Source organism: Lacerta agilis, chromosome 2, assembly GCF_009819535.1.
Source record: "Lacerta agilis isolate rLacAgi1 chromosome 2, rLacAgi1.pri, whole genome shotgun sequence".
Lineage (NCBI taxonomy): Eukaryota > Metazoa > Chordata > Lepidosauria > Squamata > Lacertidae > Lacerta > Lacerta agilis.
This window is the reverse complement of record NC_046313.1, coordinates 1,189,299-1,207,164: the sequence shown is the minus strand read 5'-3', so window position 1 is coordinate 1,207,164 and position 17,866 is coordinate 1,189,299. Positions and strand designations below refer to the sequence as shown.

The following is a 17,866-nucleotide window of genomic DNA, read 5'->3' as shown; positions in this document are numbered from 1 at the left end:
TGCGTTCGGTGGAGGTTTCCTCCGAAGTAAGCGCGCGCAGGAGGGCAGCTCCTCTTGGCTCAGGAGTGGGCTGCAACCCGAAGTGCAAGCCCCAAACCGAATTACCCCCCCGCCGCCCCCAGCCACACGCACCTTCCCTTTAATTTGCGCTGCCCCCCCCCCGCTGAGCCGGCCTGTGGCCAGTGGCGGCGTGACGTCAGAGCGGCTGCGAGAGGCCGGGGCTGTTATAAGGAGGGGCGCGCGAAGCGCCCCGTTTCTCGACTGCTTCCTTCGCCTCGGCAGACGGAGACGCGCGGCCCGGCCAGGAAGGGAGAGCGGGGCGGAGGCCGGCGCGTGCCCGACGGGGCAGATGAGCCGGGAGGCGGGCTGCGCCGCGGGCTTCGCCGGAGGGCGAGGGGCATGAGGCAGGGGGCGACATGACCGTGCCGTTGCTCAAGATCGGCGCCGTGCTCAGCACCATGGCCATGGTCACCAATTGGATGTCCCAGACGCTGCCGTCGCTCGTGGGGCTCAACGGCACCATCTCCCAGGCCGGCACTTCCGAGAGAAGCGTGAGTCCGCCTCTTCTTCGCCTGCCCTACGGCCGCCCCTTCGAGGCTGCGAACGCGCGTTTCCCGGGAGCCCGGCGGGCCTCCCTTAGCGCCTTTGCAGCTTCATAGGGAGGCCGGCTTGGAGGGTCGAGGGTCCCAGTTCATCTAGTTGCGCAAAGCTGGCGGGGAGGCGGGGCACGGGCACACTGCCATTTCGGGACTCTGTCACCCCCACGCCGTCCGACGGGGCTTTCGCGAGGGACGGTCCTTCTCCTCCCTCCCGACGAGCTGCGATAAGCTACAAAGCTGCCAGCTCCGCGCTTGCCCGTCTGTTTTCTCGGCAAGGAGCTTCTGTCCATCGCGAGGAAGGCGCGCGCCGCGGAAGAGCTTTCCAGGCGCCGGGGTCCCCGTGTCTCCCCGGCCCTTGCCATCCCGCGTTGGGCATCTACTAGTTTTTCTAGGCCAGCCATCCCCGCTTCCGAGTGTGCTGGCGCGGGGCGTGTGTGTGTGTGTGTGTGTGTGTGTAACCCTGGAGAGAGAACTTATTTACCAGCAGATTTTTTGAGGGGATGGGGAGTGCCTGGACGGACGATGTTCAGTCACACCCACACTGCAGCCTTTCCAACGGGTCTTTCTCCGGGTGACCTGGACCTCCTCCCCGCCCTGGTATCCAGGATCCCTATCTGGATGCCAGTCGCCGATGGGCTCAAGACCCCGGACGTTTCGCCGAGCGGGAGATCGGCTCGCGTGGACGTACTGAAGGGCTTGGGCAGACACCCGGATTTCCTTGAACGAACGCGCTTTGCATGATCCTGCCTAGGGTTGCGTGATTTCTGCCTTGCGTGCCTTTGCTGCATCTTGGGCCGCTAGTCTCTTCCCCAGTCGAGGCCGATCTTCTCCCGCTTCCCGCTCCTCTCAAACCACGGTTGGCTTCCTCTTTCTTCCGCCCCGCAGCTCCTTCAAGTGTTTATTTCTCCAGATCCACTCACCCCACCCCATCCACGACGCTTCCCATTCCACTCCGTGGGGAGTGGAGGATGGCAAGGCAATTTTTCACCTCCCTTTCAACAGCCCCCTCCAGATCCTGGCTACATGACACCTTCTGTGGCTCCTTTCTTGAGTGGAAAGGGAGAGCTCCCTTCCCCCTTAGCCAAACTGGGGCTTCGGCATCGCGGTAGCGGAGACGAATTTCTCCCTCTGTACCTCCCAGGCTTCTACTCGGAGCTCCCGAGGGCCGCTTGTAGCCTGGCCGCTTTCGGGTGTGCACCGACGATCTTCAGCCCGAGATCGTCCCAGGATGCAGCCAGCACCCGCACTTACTCCAAAGGCGCTGTAGTAGCTTCCTTATGCCCACCTTGGGGTTAATTTGGCTTCATTACCGTGTTTACAGTAAATCTGGAGAAAGAAGGACTCTTCTCTCTCCGCCCCCCCCCCCACTTTTCTTCCCGCCCCCATTCCTTTCACGCTTGTCTGAGTAGATTTCTCTACTACAAGAAAACTTTCCTCCTTTCTTAAAGGAGAAATGCTTGATTTGTGTAAGAGAAGGGGGAAGAGTTGGTTCAGAAGAGCCCGTGGGTCGTGAACTCTGCGGGGTATCTTGGGTATGTGCGGGAAGAAAATATTGGTCCCCCTCTCAAGTTCCTGCAGCGAAGGGGAATGTTCTTGCAGCTGGGCTGGGACAATCTTTTCCTTTTCTAATATACACAGTCATTTTTAGAAATTCGGGGGGGGGAGTATAGGTGTCAGCTTAAATAGTGTCTAGCAAATGTGTAGATACAAATTCTTGTATAGAGCAAGAATTTGTATCTACACATTAAATAGTGTCTAGCAAATGTGTAGATACAAATTCTTGTATAGAGCAGGTGTTAGTACCGCGGGGTGGGGGTGGGGGAGTAAATGGCTTATTCTTTGATGCGATCAAGCCTTCAGTTGCTTGGAATTTTCTGACGCATTTGATGGACAGTTCTCCAGGGAAATTTATTTTACAATAAATGTGCTTGTCTCCGCTTCAAGACTGTCTGCATCTGTCTGTCTGTCTCTCTCTCTCTCTGTGTGTGTGTGCGCGCGCATGTGAATTTTCCCTAGCTTTGTGTCCCATTTGCAACCGGGCAGAAAAATTCTATGTCCCGAACCCGGAGCTGCCTTTCCCTGGATAAATCAGTGCAGTGCTGGAATGATCTTTAAAACACATCTGTTAGTGCAGGCGCACAAAGGGCTTCTTTCATATTCAAAAAGGAGCTCTTGATTGGAGTAACAGGTTTGTTGTCTGGGACTGAGCCGGTTTCTCTGGAGAGATTAGGGAGCTGAAGGACTGGCACCAATTAGAATGACTCCCTCACAGCTCAGCTACTAATTCATTTATATAGAATTATTAGTGGAGCTGGATCCTGTGCTGAAGTCCCTCTAGTGATTATTGCTTAATGGCACAGCAGGCAAGACCGGTCTGGAAACACTGACCATGGGATTATGTGTGTACATGTGGACACTGCCTGTTTCCAAAGCTCCATTTTATTTATATATATATATATATATATATATATATATATATATATATATATATATATATATATATGTCAGTTTTTAGCAGAGGTGGTAAGTGTGTGAATGCAGTTGCACAGCATGACAAAATAAATACCTGTGAAAAGTAAGTTGTAAAATATCCACTTAATTAAGGAAAATGTAATCTCATATCTCATGTGTGTGTGTGTGTACATAACAAAATAAAAAATATAATACAAAAAGATTCTTTACATCAATCATACACTTCTTCAAGTAAGCTTAAATTCAATTACATTCCAGTAACATTATATAAAAAATACAAATTATACATAAATCCAATTCATTTTAACAATTCCAATACTCATGAAAAGAAGAACTTGATTATATTTAAACATTGACTTCCCTTGTCCAACTCTCCATTGATTCAAAAAACACTGATTGTAAAACTAATCATATAACATCTTTAGTCTCACAAATTTATCTTAACACTGTTGTTTCAAAATTGTTCTACAAGAGTTAATCCAATGCGTGAACCATGTTGAGGTTGCACCTCTTTTTTAGGTAACATTAAATACTGTTCCACTCTTCAACAAATTTACTTCTCGGATTTTCTTTTATTTTTTTCTGATAGAAAAGCCAACTCAACATAATCTATAGTTTTAAGAAGCCATTCCCCTTTACTGGGTATTTTAGCTCTCTTCCAATAGGATGCCACCAAAATTCTTGCTGCAGAAGAGGTACCGTATATATAAAAAAATTCTTCATTTTATTAGGTATGTCTGGAGTTGTAATCCCTAATAAATAAACTTATGGTGTTTTAGAAAATTTAGCTGCTAGGCTTACTTCCAATTCTAGATGGATATCATTCCAATAAGATTCAATTTTCTTACATTTCCACCAAATATGGAATAAATCTCCAACTTCTTCACATCTCCAACAAGTGTTTTGCACATTCTTAAACATCTTAGAGAGCTTATGTGGGGTGATATACCACCTGTAAAACATTTTTAATAAATTTTCTCTGATCGCATTACAGGTGGTAAAGTTCCAATTCTCTTTCCAAAGTTTTTCCCACCTTGACATTAATATATTATGCCCCACATCTTGCACCCAACGGGTCATCACAGATTTTTTCCTCCTCCTCCATTACAGTCCAGTCTAATAGGAAAATGTAATCTTAATAAGAAGTGGGATCACAATTCCTGCTCACTTCTGTGAAAAGGGTGGGTAGGATTTAGTAGGGCCAGTTGCACATTAGTTTTCCACTGGTCCCAAAATGTAGGGGCTGGGAGAAGGAAGCCCCCCCCCCGACACTGAACATTGTTCCAGGTATTAGGAAATTGGGAGTTGCAAGTATGCAAGGCTGTAGGTGTTGTGAAACAGGAAAGACTCTTTATTGAGTGTGTGTGGAATCTGGCAAGTGGCAAATGAATGTCTGGGAGCAAGTGAATGTAGGAATTTCTGCCAAGGAGCTTCTACGGCAGCTGGCAACCCCCCCCCCCCCCAATGCCACCACAACTGCATTCCATCTCTGTAGGCTGCAACTAATCTACCCACTTAAAATGTCCATCTCCTGATGTTTCCTTCCTGCCTACATGGATCTGTCTTCAGCTAAGTCAGGACTGAGATGTGACATTCATGTCCCTCACTTCCATTGTAAAATACACATTTGACAGTTCAAATATTGTTAGTTCTTACTGCTTTGGCACTGCATCTCTAACCTCACTCCGATCAAAATTGTACTTTGTCTTCCACATGTTGTAATGTGGCTGTAAAACTTCCATGGTCTTCTAGAATGCGACAGATCAAAAAACCAACCAACCACTGGTGTGTTCTTCTGCATTTGATGGATCTGCCATTCACACGCTCACATAAATAGTGAGCAATTTAGAGGTGTTTTCTGTGTTGCATGTGGAAGTGCTCTGTATTCATTCTAGAGCAGCTTCTTAGCCTCTTGCTTATTATGGGCAAAATTGGAACTATGCAAGCGTGCATTGAAGAATGAGGGCTCAGTGGTGCTCCTTCACTATGGATCTTTCTTCTCCTGCTGTGGAGCCTCTCCAAGGAGCTGATTGTAAAACCCTCTGCACAATAGGGCTAGGCCACCATAATATACAGTATATGGGTGGGTTTTTGGGTGTGCTTCAATGCTCCTTTGCATTCAGAACTCCTTTTCCATGGGAGGAAAAATGGTTCTAGCTTAGACTTCTTCCTCGTACATTTTGATGTGGGTGAGAGCATTCAAACATGAGTTCTCTTGCAGTCTTAGGAGTGGAGTCTTTCTTTATTTTCATGAATTGCTTCTGTAGATCTTCTTTAGGCAGCTTCCATATGCCTTCCCTCATGACCATAGTGGTTGGTTGGTTAGTTGGAGCCAGGGATAGAGGAAGTGGTAAAAGTGTAATCCTCGGGCATGTGACAGGGGTGGGGGTGGGGAAGAGGACAGAAATTATAATTTCTGTTAATGATGTAATATGAAGGCAAGAGAACAGCTGTTATTCTGGATCGTTTTAGGATTGAATGATATCTTTCATCTGCGCTATTTAATTTAATATCATTTGGTGGCTGACAGCTGACTGGCTACACTTATTTAGTTACGCTTGTGATACAAGTGATACAAGAATTCTGTGTTTTGCTAGATCTCTTTTGGCCTGTTCATGCATTTAAGCCATTATAATATCATTGTCCTAGTGATGAACCGATGCATATGTTCCAGCCTGTAATGTTAGGGAGTTGTAGTTGTGAATGCAATAAGGTTAACTTCCAACTTTCCTTTCAGTCTAACTGATGACACCCTATCCCCTGCTATTGATGAAAATATAGTTCTAAAGGTTTGGTGCTCTTCCCTTGCTATTACACCATTGCATGCTTAGGGATTCAGCACTACCATAATGTGGACAGTTCTGTTAGACAATACAGCTCTGTATGAGTGAAGCTTCCTTTGTTTCCGAGAATGGAAGTGTTGGGGTTTGTTTTCTTGCAAGTAGCCAGGATGAAAACTGTGTTGTTTGTTTCAATATTGTCAGAGGCAGCTACTGAATCTTTGTCAATACATAAATGTAATCATCTGGCTCTTAATCAAGTAACCAACTGATTTTAAAGCTTAATCAAGTTTTGTGTGTTGATAAGACTTGCTCCAAAGTCTACTGTTGATTATACTTTGTTGCTTGAAATTAATCCTCTTGTCCTGTACAATTGTAGCTCCTTCCACTTCTAGGCTTGATTTTTTCAGAGGCACCATCTCAGAGCTACGAGATGGTGAACTGTGGCATTGTCCGTTCTCTCTCTCTCTCTCTCTCTCTCTCTCTCTCTCTCTCTCTCTCTCTCTCTAAAGAAAGATGATGAAAGGATAGATGAGCTAAATAAAATTGTCTAGGCAACAGGTCTTATGACAACATTTTTCAACATCAACAGTTAGCTTTTAAAATAAAATTTAAGCAAGGGGCATGAATAGTTTTGAAGACGAATAATAATAATAATAATAATAATAATAATAAAGTGTATGGTTTTGACAGATGGCATGGTAATGGATAATGGTTAAGGATTAAGAATTAACAGCCAAAACTTTGGGGACCGGAGGGAGGAAAGGGGGGAGAAGAGTTAAAATTAAACTAATTAAAATGTGTTAATTTATAGAAATTAAAAATCAGGCTATGGAGGGTTCAGAAATATTGTGAAGCAGAGGATATGTCAAACATATAAATAAGATATGTCAGATGAATAATTATTTGGTAAAGAGGTTAAAGAAAAATGTCAGAATGTATAAGTAGTATGGAGACTAAATTGGCGAGAACTGTGAATTAGGGTTTAATTTTTTTGGGGGGCGGGGAAGTCCGTAAAGATGATGCATACAAGCTAACTGGTTAAATTGGGAAAGAATTGATAATTACCCCAGTGAGAGGGGAGTTTGCTTTGTTTTGCTCCTCTTGGTGAGAGAAGGGGGAGTTTGGAAAATTTAATCATGTATTGTAATTTGGTTTAAATTGGAAAATCTTTAATAAATATTATTTTTTTAAAATGAATAGTTTTGAAGACAATAAAGACCTTGTCACATCTATCTGTTCCACGCAGCCTTTATTCCCATGGGCCCCTTTTAATTTTGATGGAAAAGAATCCCCAGTAAATGTGCTTGGGATCACAGCCTTAGAAATGTTTTTGTTGTTGTTTTAATGACAGTTTCATGTCATTTTTGATTAGTATCAAAGCATTACTTTCTGGTAGCCATTCATTGATATTTGAAGAGGGGGATTAGTTTGGAATAGCCTTCTTCAGAATGTTCTCTAATGAATTCCGAAGTTGGTTTTGAGTGCCTACCCTATTGCAGTGATTCCTGACAGTGTCTGCCAGGAACTAAGCTGTGTTGGAGGTGGGAACCTGCCTCCTGCAATGAGGAGCTAGTCATAGCGGCAGGAACAGGAGAGATTCTGTAACCCACATTCGATGCCTCAGTATTTTTTCCAATTATTTTAAAATGTTTATAAATGTTCCTTGAGATACTCTGGCAGCAGCTCGCTTACTGTATGCTAGGGTAGGTGAGTGTGCTGCAAGGAAAAATGAATTTTCTCCTCTGATCCATCCCAGCAAAGAAGCTACTTGCTACAGCTCTTTGTGAGCCATTGCTCTGCCCTTTGCCTGATATCTGTATCAGGTGAGAATGCATGATCCAATTGTCCAGGGTCAGAAGCCAGGGTTTCACTCAGCAGCATGTGCAGGATGCTCCCTTAATGCAGCATGGCTGACTTACCACATTTTGAAGTGAAATCAGGATGGCTGGAACACCACGTATGTGATCTAAGGAGCCCCCTGCCCCCCATAAGACTATGAAATCCAGTCACTCCTGTTGCAGAGACTCAGATGAACTTATTCCCCTTGGAGGAGGAATTCCCCAAGCAGCATAGGTTTCTGTTTGGAGGGTGGTGCCATAGCTCTTAGGCTTTGATAGTCTTAAAAGCAAACCTTGCTTTGCGTAAGAATGAAATATGCCTCCAGGAAGTGTGTCCTAGTGATTAGATGTTTAATGTAGGAAGCCATCTTATACCAAGCCATCTAGCTGAGTATTGTCCACACTGACTGGCAGCAGCTCTCCAGGATCTCTTCCAGTCCTACCTGGTGATGCCTGAGATTGAACCCAACCCCTTCTGCATGTGAAGTTTATGCTCTACCTCTGAGCTACTGCCCTTCAGCTTAGTACTGTTTTATGCAGTAAGGTAAAGGTAAAGGGACCCCTGACCATCAGGTCCAGTCGTGTCCGACTCTGGGGTTGCGGTGCTCATCTCACTCTATAGGCCGAGGGAGCCAGTGTTTGTCCGCAGACAGCTTCCGGGTCATGTGGCCAGCATGACTAAGCCGCTTCTGGCGAACCAGAGCAGCGCACGGAAACGCTGTTTACCTTCCCACTGGAGTGGTCCCTATTTATCTACTTGCACTTTGACATGCTTTCGAACTGCTAGGTGGGCAGGAGCAGGGACCGAGCAACGGGAGCTCACCCTGTGGCAGGGATTCGAACCGCCGACCTTCTGATCAGCAAGCCCTAGACTCTGTGGTTTAACCCACAGCACCACCTGGGTTTTATGCAGTAGGGTAGGCCAATAGTCAGTATGTAACTGCTTTTAGATGTTTTTAATTAATTGCTTTTAGAATGTTTGAACTGGTTTTTTAAAAGTTTTTGCTTTTAAATTTTTCAATTGTTTTTCAATTGTGAATTTGTTTGCTACAAGGTTCCTTTGGGAGGAAGTGAAGGATATGAATTCTATAAATAAATTAATACATATATAGGCTGCAATGCTATACACATTTATGTGGGACTCAATGGAACTGGGTACATATGTATAGGACTGTGTGTGTGCGTGTTTGATTGTAAGCCATGTAAGAGCTAGGCTGGCCTTACCTTTTCCTAATAAACAACTGTAAATATTTTACTGTGCTTCACTTACAAATCTTGTTACAGCAACAATCTAAGGGGCTTCTCTGTGGTGACACCACAGCTGTGGAATTCTCTTTGGGGGGGCACTGACATGCTTTCTGTCTTTTCATTTTTTAAGATGGTGTTTAAAACATTATTATTATTACTACTACTACTACAGAAAGTGTTTTATGATTGACTTAGCTGTTTTGTTTCATTTTACTGCTCCACTCATTTTTGATCTTGTGTATCTTAAGGATTTTTAAAGATGTTTTTTAATGTTAATTTGTATATACATCCCACTTGGATAGAATTAGTCTGAAAAGTTTAGTATGGATAGTTTAAATAATCAAGGCTGCCCATTATTATACCCGCATTGTTCATAAGGCTGGGAGGAGCTTTCTTTCAGCACAATCCTTTGTGGATCTACCATAGTCCATTGGGCATATTCCCAGATAAGGTTGCAAAGGACTGGAAACATAGAGAATTATCAGGAAAAGAGACATTTACATTTCTTGACTTTTGGCCTACTATACTATACTGGCTACCATTACCTGAAATATTAACGTGTTCAAGACCGCACAGTGAGCTGAGCTCTGAATTCTGGTCTAAATTATGTTTCTTCCACTTTGGTTCCTGGACCCATGATAGCTTTTGTTTTGTTTTTTGGATAGTTTTCCATTCTTAACCATCAGGTTGGGCAATACCTGTCTACAGTGTGTTCTACCTCTACTGTAGAGGCACTTTGCCTCTGAATACCGATTATGAGGAACTGTGAGTGGGGAGAGTGCTCTTGCACTCTGGTCCTGCCTGGGCACCCCCCCCCCCATAGGCATTTGGTTGGCCACTGGGAGAACAGGGTGCTAGACTGGATGGGCCATAGGTGTGATGCAGCTGGGGTCTTCTTATGTCTTGACCCAGGCTTTGGGGATGCAGGACTGGTACTTAATGGTATTGTATCCGACACTTTAGGGCAGCCTTCGCCAGATGTTTTGGATAACAACTCCCATCCTAGGCTGTCTGGGCCTGATGAGAGTTTTAGTCCAAAATATCTGGAGGGCATAAGGTTGGTGAAGACTGCTTTAGAGACTGCCATTATCAGTAGCCAAACATTCATAGAATCATAGAGCTGGAAGAGACCACAAGGGCCATCCAGTCCAACCCCCTGCCAGGCAGGAAACACCATCAAAGCATCAAAGAAGGAGACTCCACCACACTCCTTGGCAGCAAATTCCACTGTCGAACAGCTCTCACTGTCAGGAAGTTCTTCCTAATGTTTAGGTGGAATCTTCTTTCTTGTAGTTTGAATCCATTGCCCCGTGTCTGCATCTCTGGAGCAGCAAAAAACAACCTTTCTCCCTCTATATGACATCCTTTTATATATTTGAACATGGCTATCATATCACCCCTTAACCTTCTATTCTCCAGGCTAAACATGCCCAGCTCCCTAAGCCGTTCCTCATAAGGCATCGTTTCCAGGCCTTTGACCATTTTGGTTGCCCTCCTCTATATTACTGAAGAGCAGCTGAGTGTTGAGGACCATAGAAAACAACTGCTACTACAGGAGCCAACTCCTAGGGGCTAAGATCTCTTCAGCCCCCCAATAAAATATTTTAGGGGCCTTTCCCCACAAAGTTGATGGGCATTGCCATTCAAATGGTGTGTGTGCTGTCATGTGATCAGTTATCTGTGGCAGGGCTTACCTACCCTACCCCCCCCCCAATATTTTGTTGAATCTGGTACACAGCATATCTGCCAAAGGAACTGACGCAAAAATCTGTGATTCAGATTTTAGTATTGGCTCATTCTGATGAACATTCAGATTCAAATGCACTTCCTCTGGGCAGCATCAAATTCTAACAGAGCTGGAACTACTCTGAATCTGAATGAATTTGAATTCAGATGAGTTAACATGAATGCCAATAAACTGCATTAATTCCACAGTGAATTCACTTTAGGCAATTCAGCTTCCATTGATTTTTTTATTTATTAAGAAACACATTTACATTCATTTTAAATTACCGTAATGATTATGAAGTGCAGAGTGAGCTAGCTGGCTGGAAGGAATGGTCAACACATCGTATTGAAGTAAGCTTGAAAGTTTTGGTTTAGGAGAAGGGTTGGGTAACATTTTTGGCCTGAGGGCTGAATGTTTCTACCTGCTTCTTGGGCAAGAGTCCTAGAGTAACCTTGCTACACCTCAGCCTATCTGCTTCAAGCATCTTGCATACTGATGAGGCAGTGATACCCTGCAAATGGGCATGGGATGGGGGCTGCAGAGCTGAAGGGCAGCATGCGTTGGCCTCTTCCATCAGCACAGAGGACCAAAGACCACTGGGAGGCTACTCTGCCTGTCTCCCAGGAAGAACATCATGGCACCTGGGAAGCCATTCTGGCCCCTTCCATTGACCAGAAAAGCAGAAGCTGTAGGAAGTTTGATTTCCCCCTTGCCTTGCTAGAAAGAATGCTTTTCTCCAATTGCCCTAGGAGTGCAGAAGTAAGGGGGAAAGGACTCTCTGCCCCACATCCATTGGCCAATGAAACAAGAGCCACCAACTGCTATTGAAGCAAGAACACCAATAAGAAAAGGTCAGCCTGGCCATTACTGGACATAAATGTCCATCTCTGTCTTAATGCTTCGTTCTGGCTTTATCTCCCTCCGCTACCTATTTTCTTCACTCTTTTCCCATGTATGTCTTGCCCCCACTTTTTAAAAACATTGATGGTAGGGGGTCCTGTCTTTCCCTTAAAAAAATAAACATAAACATAAATTGTTGATGTGAGCTGCTTTCAGAGACAATGAGTGTCTGGAAAGGGCGCGGGGGGGGGGGGTAAAATATGCTGTATATGGGGGCAGTGCAGAGCCTAGAGATATTCAAGATTGTGCTATGCTCAACTTCAGTTCATTTCCAAAGCTAACCCAGAAACCAGCAGGCTTTGGACTGGCCCTGAAAATACAAGCTGTGGTTTCAGTCTAGATTCTTGTGGCCATAGAGCGCCACCCTTTAACAACATTCAGTCCTCTTTGTGGGCATCAATGGTAGTCTTTCATTGAAGGAGTTAGTCTGAAATGTTTTGTCATGTAGGAAGCAGAGGCTAGAAGCCACTGAGCATAATGTTGCTGGAGCAAAAAAAAAAAACACTCTCTGAGTAAACCTGACAGAAGATTCCAGTGCTGTTCCTCTGAATGCAGTCTTGTTTCGCACTGAACACACTTTTTTGCTTATTTTGAACATCCTTTGAAAGCATTCTCAATTATTATTAGTTGTTGCCACATAATGATCTGTTTCTTGAATACACAACTGTGAATTTTACAAGCAAGAAATTAAGTGCAGAATGTCTTCAATGTATTCACGCTGAAGCTGAATTCACTGTTGAATGAACTTGCTTCAAAGCTTTTAGAAAAGTAATTTGAACTGAATTAAACTTGCATCCTAATTAATGCTAAACTGAACATCCCAGAGGATGATGGTGCCTTAGGGTGATATGAGTGAGGTGGTTGAAAGGCATACCAAGATATGGGTGAGCTGTGTTCCTCACCCACATGTGTCCCATGCAAAAATTACAATTTCATTTAATCTAATACAGTACCCTTCCTTGAACTCACTGGGACTATATTTGGCTGCTTTTGTTCCATAGCAGGGATGGAGAACCTCTTCTGGCCAGATCTTCACCTTCTTACCCCTCAAGGGCCAATTTTGACAGGTAAAGGTAAGGGGACCCCTGACCATTAGGTCCAGTCGTGTCCGACTCTGGGGTTGCGGCGCTCATCTCGCTTTACTGGCCGAGGGAGCCGGCGTACAGCTTCCGGGTCATGTGGCCAGCATGACTAAGCCGCTTCTGGTGAACCAGAGCAGCACACAGAAACGCCATTTACCTTCCCACTGGAGCGGTCCCTATTTATCTACTTGCACTTTGACGTGCTTTCGAACTGCTAGGTGGGCAGGAGCTGGGACCCAGCAACGGGAGCTCATCCTGTCGCGGGGATTTGAACCACCGACCTTCTGATAAGCAAGCTCTAGGCTCTGTGGTTTAACCCACAGCACCACCCGCGTCCTTAATTTGACAGGTAATGCTAGGTAATGTTGCACTTTGAAACCTCAACTGTTGGGTCTTCAAAGGGCAGTGAGGGGTTGAGAAGGACAACCGTGACTTCAAGGAAGAATGGGAACTCTTTACAAACTATTTAAAAAACCAACAAAAGGATTTGGACTCCTTGGCAGGTTTTGAATAAACATCCACAAATTTATTAGAAGAACTTCATTGATAGATAAGGTAATGATATGTACAATTTCACAACATGCAGATAAAAATACGTATAAACAAACCAGAAGGGGGGAAAGGGTGTGTGTAATTGGTTATATTGACTAATAATAGGTTCTGTTTAAATTTGTTCAATTAAAATTATTATTTTTTAAAGACAGGGAGACTTAATTTTGAGCCATACTTGAGTTGTGTATCAGTACTGTCATGAGTATATAACATCTATTCTTTATTGTGTCCAATGGTTGCTGATTTTGTTTCCAGGCTATATTCAACGCGCTGGTGTTTATCTTTAAAACTTCCTTTGGTCTGGGCTCTGGATATCTGGGAGAATGTCTCCTTCCACATATTCCTTCCTGAACTTTTCATAACTTGGCAATTCCACCGTCTAATCAGCTGGTGGTCACTGTCCAATGTGCCTCTTTGCTGGCTCCTAAACTTCAATACTGGCTTCCCAATAGTGTGATGGTTTGGGGAGCATGTCCACTAAGCAGACTTTTCAGTCAATCTTTTCTTTAAAATGGTTTTAAAAATGCCTTTTCTGCCCCATACTTCTTGGATCACTTATTGATAAAAAAGGTAAAAGTAAAGGACCCCTGACAGTTAAGTCCAGTCGCAAACGACTCGGGTTGCAGCGCTCATCTCGCTTTACTGGCCAAGGGAGCTGACGTTTGTCCACAGACAGTTTTTTTCAGGTCATGTGGCCAGCATGACTAAGCCACTTCTGGTGAAACCAGAGCAGCACACAGAAACGCCGTTTACCTTCCCGCTGGAGCGGTACCTATTTATCTACTTGTACTTCATGCTTTCGAACTGCTAGGTTGGCAGGAGCTGGAACCGAGCAACAGGAGCTCATCCCGTTGCGGGGATTCGAACGGCAAGCCCTAGGCTCTGTGGTTTAGACCACAGTGCCCCTCACTGTGATTTATTATTGATAAGTTTAAAATGATTGACAATTAAGTTTAAGAATATAACACAAATAAACTAATTCACAAAGGAGAGATTGGCTCTAATTATGGTTGAGGAACTTTACCCCCTGACTGATGTGTAATAACAACTGACCCAAATGCATCTTAGGGAAAGGGTCCCCAATGTGGAAATGTCACTTCTAGGAAGACAAGGGTTTAAATATCTCCTTTTAGAAGCAGTTGAGCTCTTCCAACTTGTCCCATGCAAGAAGCATCTCATGTTGTTTTCTCTTCCAAGGAGCATCTGGCACCTTGCTGTAGCTCTCTTGCAAGTAAGATAGCCCTTCCTCTTTGGGCAGTCCACAACTGGCGCATGACTCTGGCTGCTACAAAACATTGTTTTCTTTCTCATTTGGATTTCTCCACCTTCACTTCCATCTATCAGTTCCCCACTGCCCCCCCACACCCAAGACAGCTTGTTCGCTTTTCCTGCCAAAAGTTTTATTAGTGCATCTGGTTTCAGCCAGCCCATAAATGCCCCCAGCAGCAAAATTTCCCTTCCGCTTTAAGAATTTACACTGCCAACCCATGCCAGCTCTGTGAGAACAGCTGCACATTAAAGCTATAAAAAGCCTCTGTGCCGTCGTCTTCCCTAATGGATCTACCCTCCTAAACATTGAGTTACATGCTGCGTGTTGCACCCAAATTTAAAATAAAGCCACCACACCAGCCACTGGAGCGTGAGATAAAATGTTTTGATAAAGCCAGAAAGGGCTGCTAATGGATCACAGTTGGAGCAGCACCTTGGACAGCGGCAGTGGGCTTAAGTTTGATCTGAAAGTCTATGTGATAGCATGGCAGTTAATCAGCTTCAGGTAAATGTTGGTTTTCTGTGTAGAGATCTCATTTCTCTGGAGGGTTTAATAATAATAATAATAATAATAATAACAACAACAACAACAACAACAAATAATAATAATAAATAATTTATTTGTACCCCAGCCATCTGACTGGGTTGCTCCAGCCACTCTGGGCAGCCTCCAACATATATAAAAATATAATAAAACATTAAACATGAACTTAAGGATTGCAGGGTTGTGGTATGCAATGCAGTCTTGCACCCAATCTTTTCTATAGCATTCAAGGGGCAGTAAGATTGTGAGACAACATGACACTTCTGTAGCAACGTTGTGGTTCGAAGTGACTTATAGTGGGGGGAACTGAGGGTGAGTGACAGAGCAGCACTTTACTTTCTAGTTTTTCCTAGCTCAACAATCTTATCTCAACTAACATACTTCCCTTGACTGCAGCAGTAGTTTTTAGGGCACAGATGACCTGCATTTGGGGTATGAGTTGCATTAACCCAGATGGGACATTGCATTGGTTTGGAGAGGGCCAAACTTCTCTCCGCAACATTTTTGCTTTTAACAAAAGCAAAATGAAATGGCCGGCCAGAAATGTATTCCATGTTCCTTTTGAATAACTCTCATATTCAAGAACTCAAGGTGTGGGTTACGGTGTCTTATTTTACTCCTAATCCTATGAGATACTGGGCAGCCAGCCAGAGATCCTTCTGATTGCCCTGCTCCTCAGTGAGTACCAGACAGCCAAGCCAGTTGCAGCAAGATAATTCTTGGCTGCTACTGCTGCCACCACAGAATCTCTAGGTGTAGTGATTGCTAACTGGCAGTCTAAGGGCAGAATCTCGCTGTCAAAGGAACAGTGGACTTAACAGTAAGGTAAAGGTAAAGGGACCCCTGTCCACCAGGTCCAGTCGTGTCCGACTCTGGGGTTGTGGCGCTCATCTCGCTCTATAGGCCAAGGGAGCTGGCGTTTGTCCGCAGACAGCTTCCGGGTCATGTGGCCAGCATGACAAAGCCACTTCTGGCGAACCAGAGCAGCACATGGAAACGCTGTTTACCTTCCCGCTGGAGCGGTCCCTATTTATCTACTTGCACTTTGACGTGCTTTCGAACTGCTAGGTGGGCAGGAGCTGGGACCGAGCAACAGGAGCTCACCCCGTGGCAGGGATTCGAACTGCCGACCTTCTGACTCTCTGGTTTAACCCACAGCGCCACCTGGGTCCCTAGTGGACTTAACAGTGTCCTTCTCCCATCTTGTGTCTTCCCAGTGTTTTGGACTACAACTCTTCATCAGCCTAAGACTAATGGTTGGGGAGAATGGTAGTCTGTTTACCATTAGATTCTGATGGATTGTTGAATATTGCTTTATTTGATATAAGTTGTTTATTTTAAAGTTATTGTGACTTTTTATATTGGATTAGATTGTTGCTATTAACGTTTGATGTTTTATTATGTTTTTACATGTGTTGGAAGCCGCCCAGAGTGGCTGGGGCAACCCAGTCAGATGGGCAGGGTATAAATCAGTTGTTGTTGTTTGGAGGGCAGCAGGATGGAGAAGGCTGGGACAGGTCCACTGTTGCTTGGGTGGCTGAATTGTGCTCTTGGGCTGTTGGTTTGCCATCTTATACACTTTAATTAGGGTATGGTGGCAAACAGAGGCAAAGAGAAAAAGAATGGATGAGACTGTATTTCATTTAAAATGTTGCATTCCTAATATATTATGCTCTTAGTGGTTTTTTCTGGGGGTACTCAAGGGTACTCAGTACCAGCACCCACTATGTTAAAAGTGTGGCACTTACTGTAACAACGTCATGGTGAGGTGTTTTTTTTTTCTTTAAAAGCACTGCTCTTTCTGGAAAACCAAGGGACCTCTGCAAAACTGCCTCTTGATAGAGTCATTCCTCCAAATATCTTTCTCCCTGCCAGTAACACCATCCAAGTATGTGAATTTCATAGGTGGGTGGCCCTTACAGCTAGGTAGTGCTTACCTCATAAAGCCTGACTACCCATTGGGAATCTTCAAGTCATAGAATCCTAGAGTTGGAAGAGACCCCAAGGACCATCCAGTCCAACCCCCTGCCAAGCAGGAAACACCATCAAAGCATTCCTGACAGATGGCTGTCAAGCCTCCGCTTAAAGACCTCCAAAGAAGGAGACTCCACCACACTCCTTGGTAGCAAATTCCACTGCCGAACAGCTCTTACTGTCAGGAAGTTCTTCCTAATGTTTAGGTGGAATCTTCTTTCTTGTCGTTTGAATCCATTGCTCCATGTCCACTTCTCTGGAGCAGCAGAAAACAACCTTTCTCCCTCCTCTATATGACATCATTTTATATATTTGAACATGGCTATCATATCACCCCTTAACCTTCTCTTCTCCAGGCTAAACATACCCAGCTCCCTAAGCCGTTCTTCATAAGGCATCGTTTTCAGGCCTTTGGCCATTTTGGTTGCCCTCCTCTGGACACGTTCCAGCTTGTCAGTATCCTTCTTGAACTGGACACAGTATTCCAGGTGAGGTCTGACCAGAGCGGAATATGGTGGTACTATTACTTCCCTTGATCTAGATGCTATACTCTCAACTATTGTCTGGAAAATAGAATAGTCCCTCAGTGTGCACAAACTGGCTATTCTTCATTCAATTTATTACAGTATGGATGCTGAAAGGAACAGCAAGCTTAGGGAAATGTAGGGCTGGTAATGCAGACTGCAGCTACAGAGTATAAGTGAGATCACTTGCAGTTCAGAAACAGTATAGTTATGTTTCTTTAAAATACGTTTGGAAATTTGAAAAGTTCCCTATAAGTTACTGAGATGATGAATAAGGTAATCTATCTTGACTTGTGCATAAAAAGTAGAAATAATTGAATTGAATTAGTTTTGAGTTTCTCAAACTTGCTCT

General features: G+C 44.4%; 1 protein-coding gene across 3 annotated transcripts in view; it reads left to right on the top strand.

The window, feature by feature from the left end:
• OLFM2 (olfactomedin 2) overlaps nt 1-17,866 on the top strand; it is a 170,660-nt gene that overhangs the window by 46,872 nt on the left and 105,922 nt on the right. Inside the window, exon 1 of one of the 3 annotated variants that reach the window (XM_033136617.1) lies at nt 277-551. The exons of 1 other annotated variant lie outside the window; for it this stretch is intronic. In XM_033136617.1, coding sequence (XP_032992508.1) covers nt 417-551 — 135 coding nt within the window. In that variant the 5' untranslated portion in view covers nt 277-416. Of the gene's footprint in view, nt 1-276; nt 552-17,866 lie in introns of those variants that run through there. One more of the 3 variants, XM_033136626.1, reaches the window with a different exon arrangement.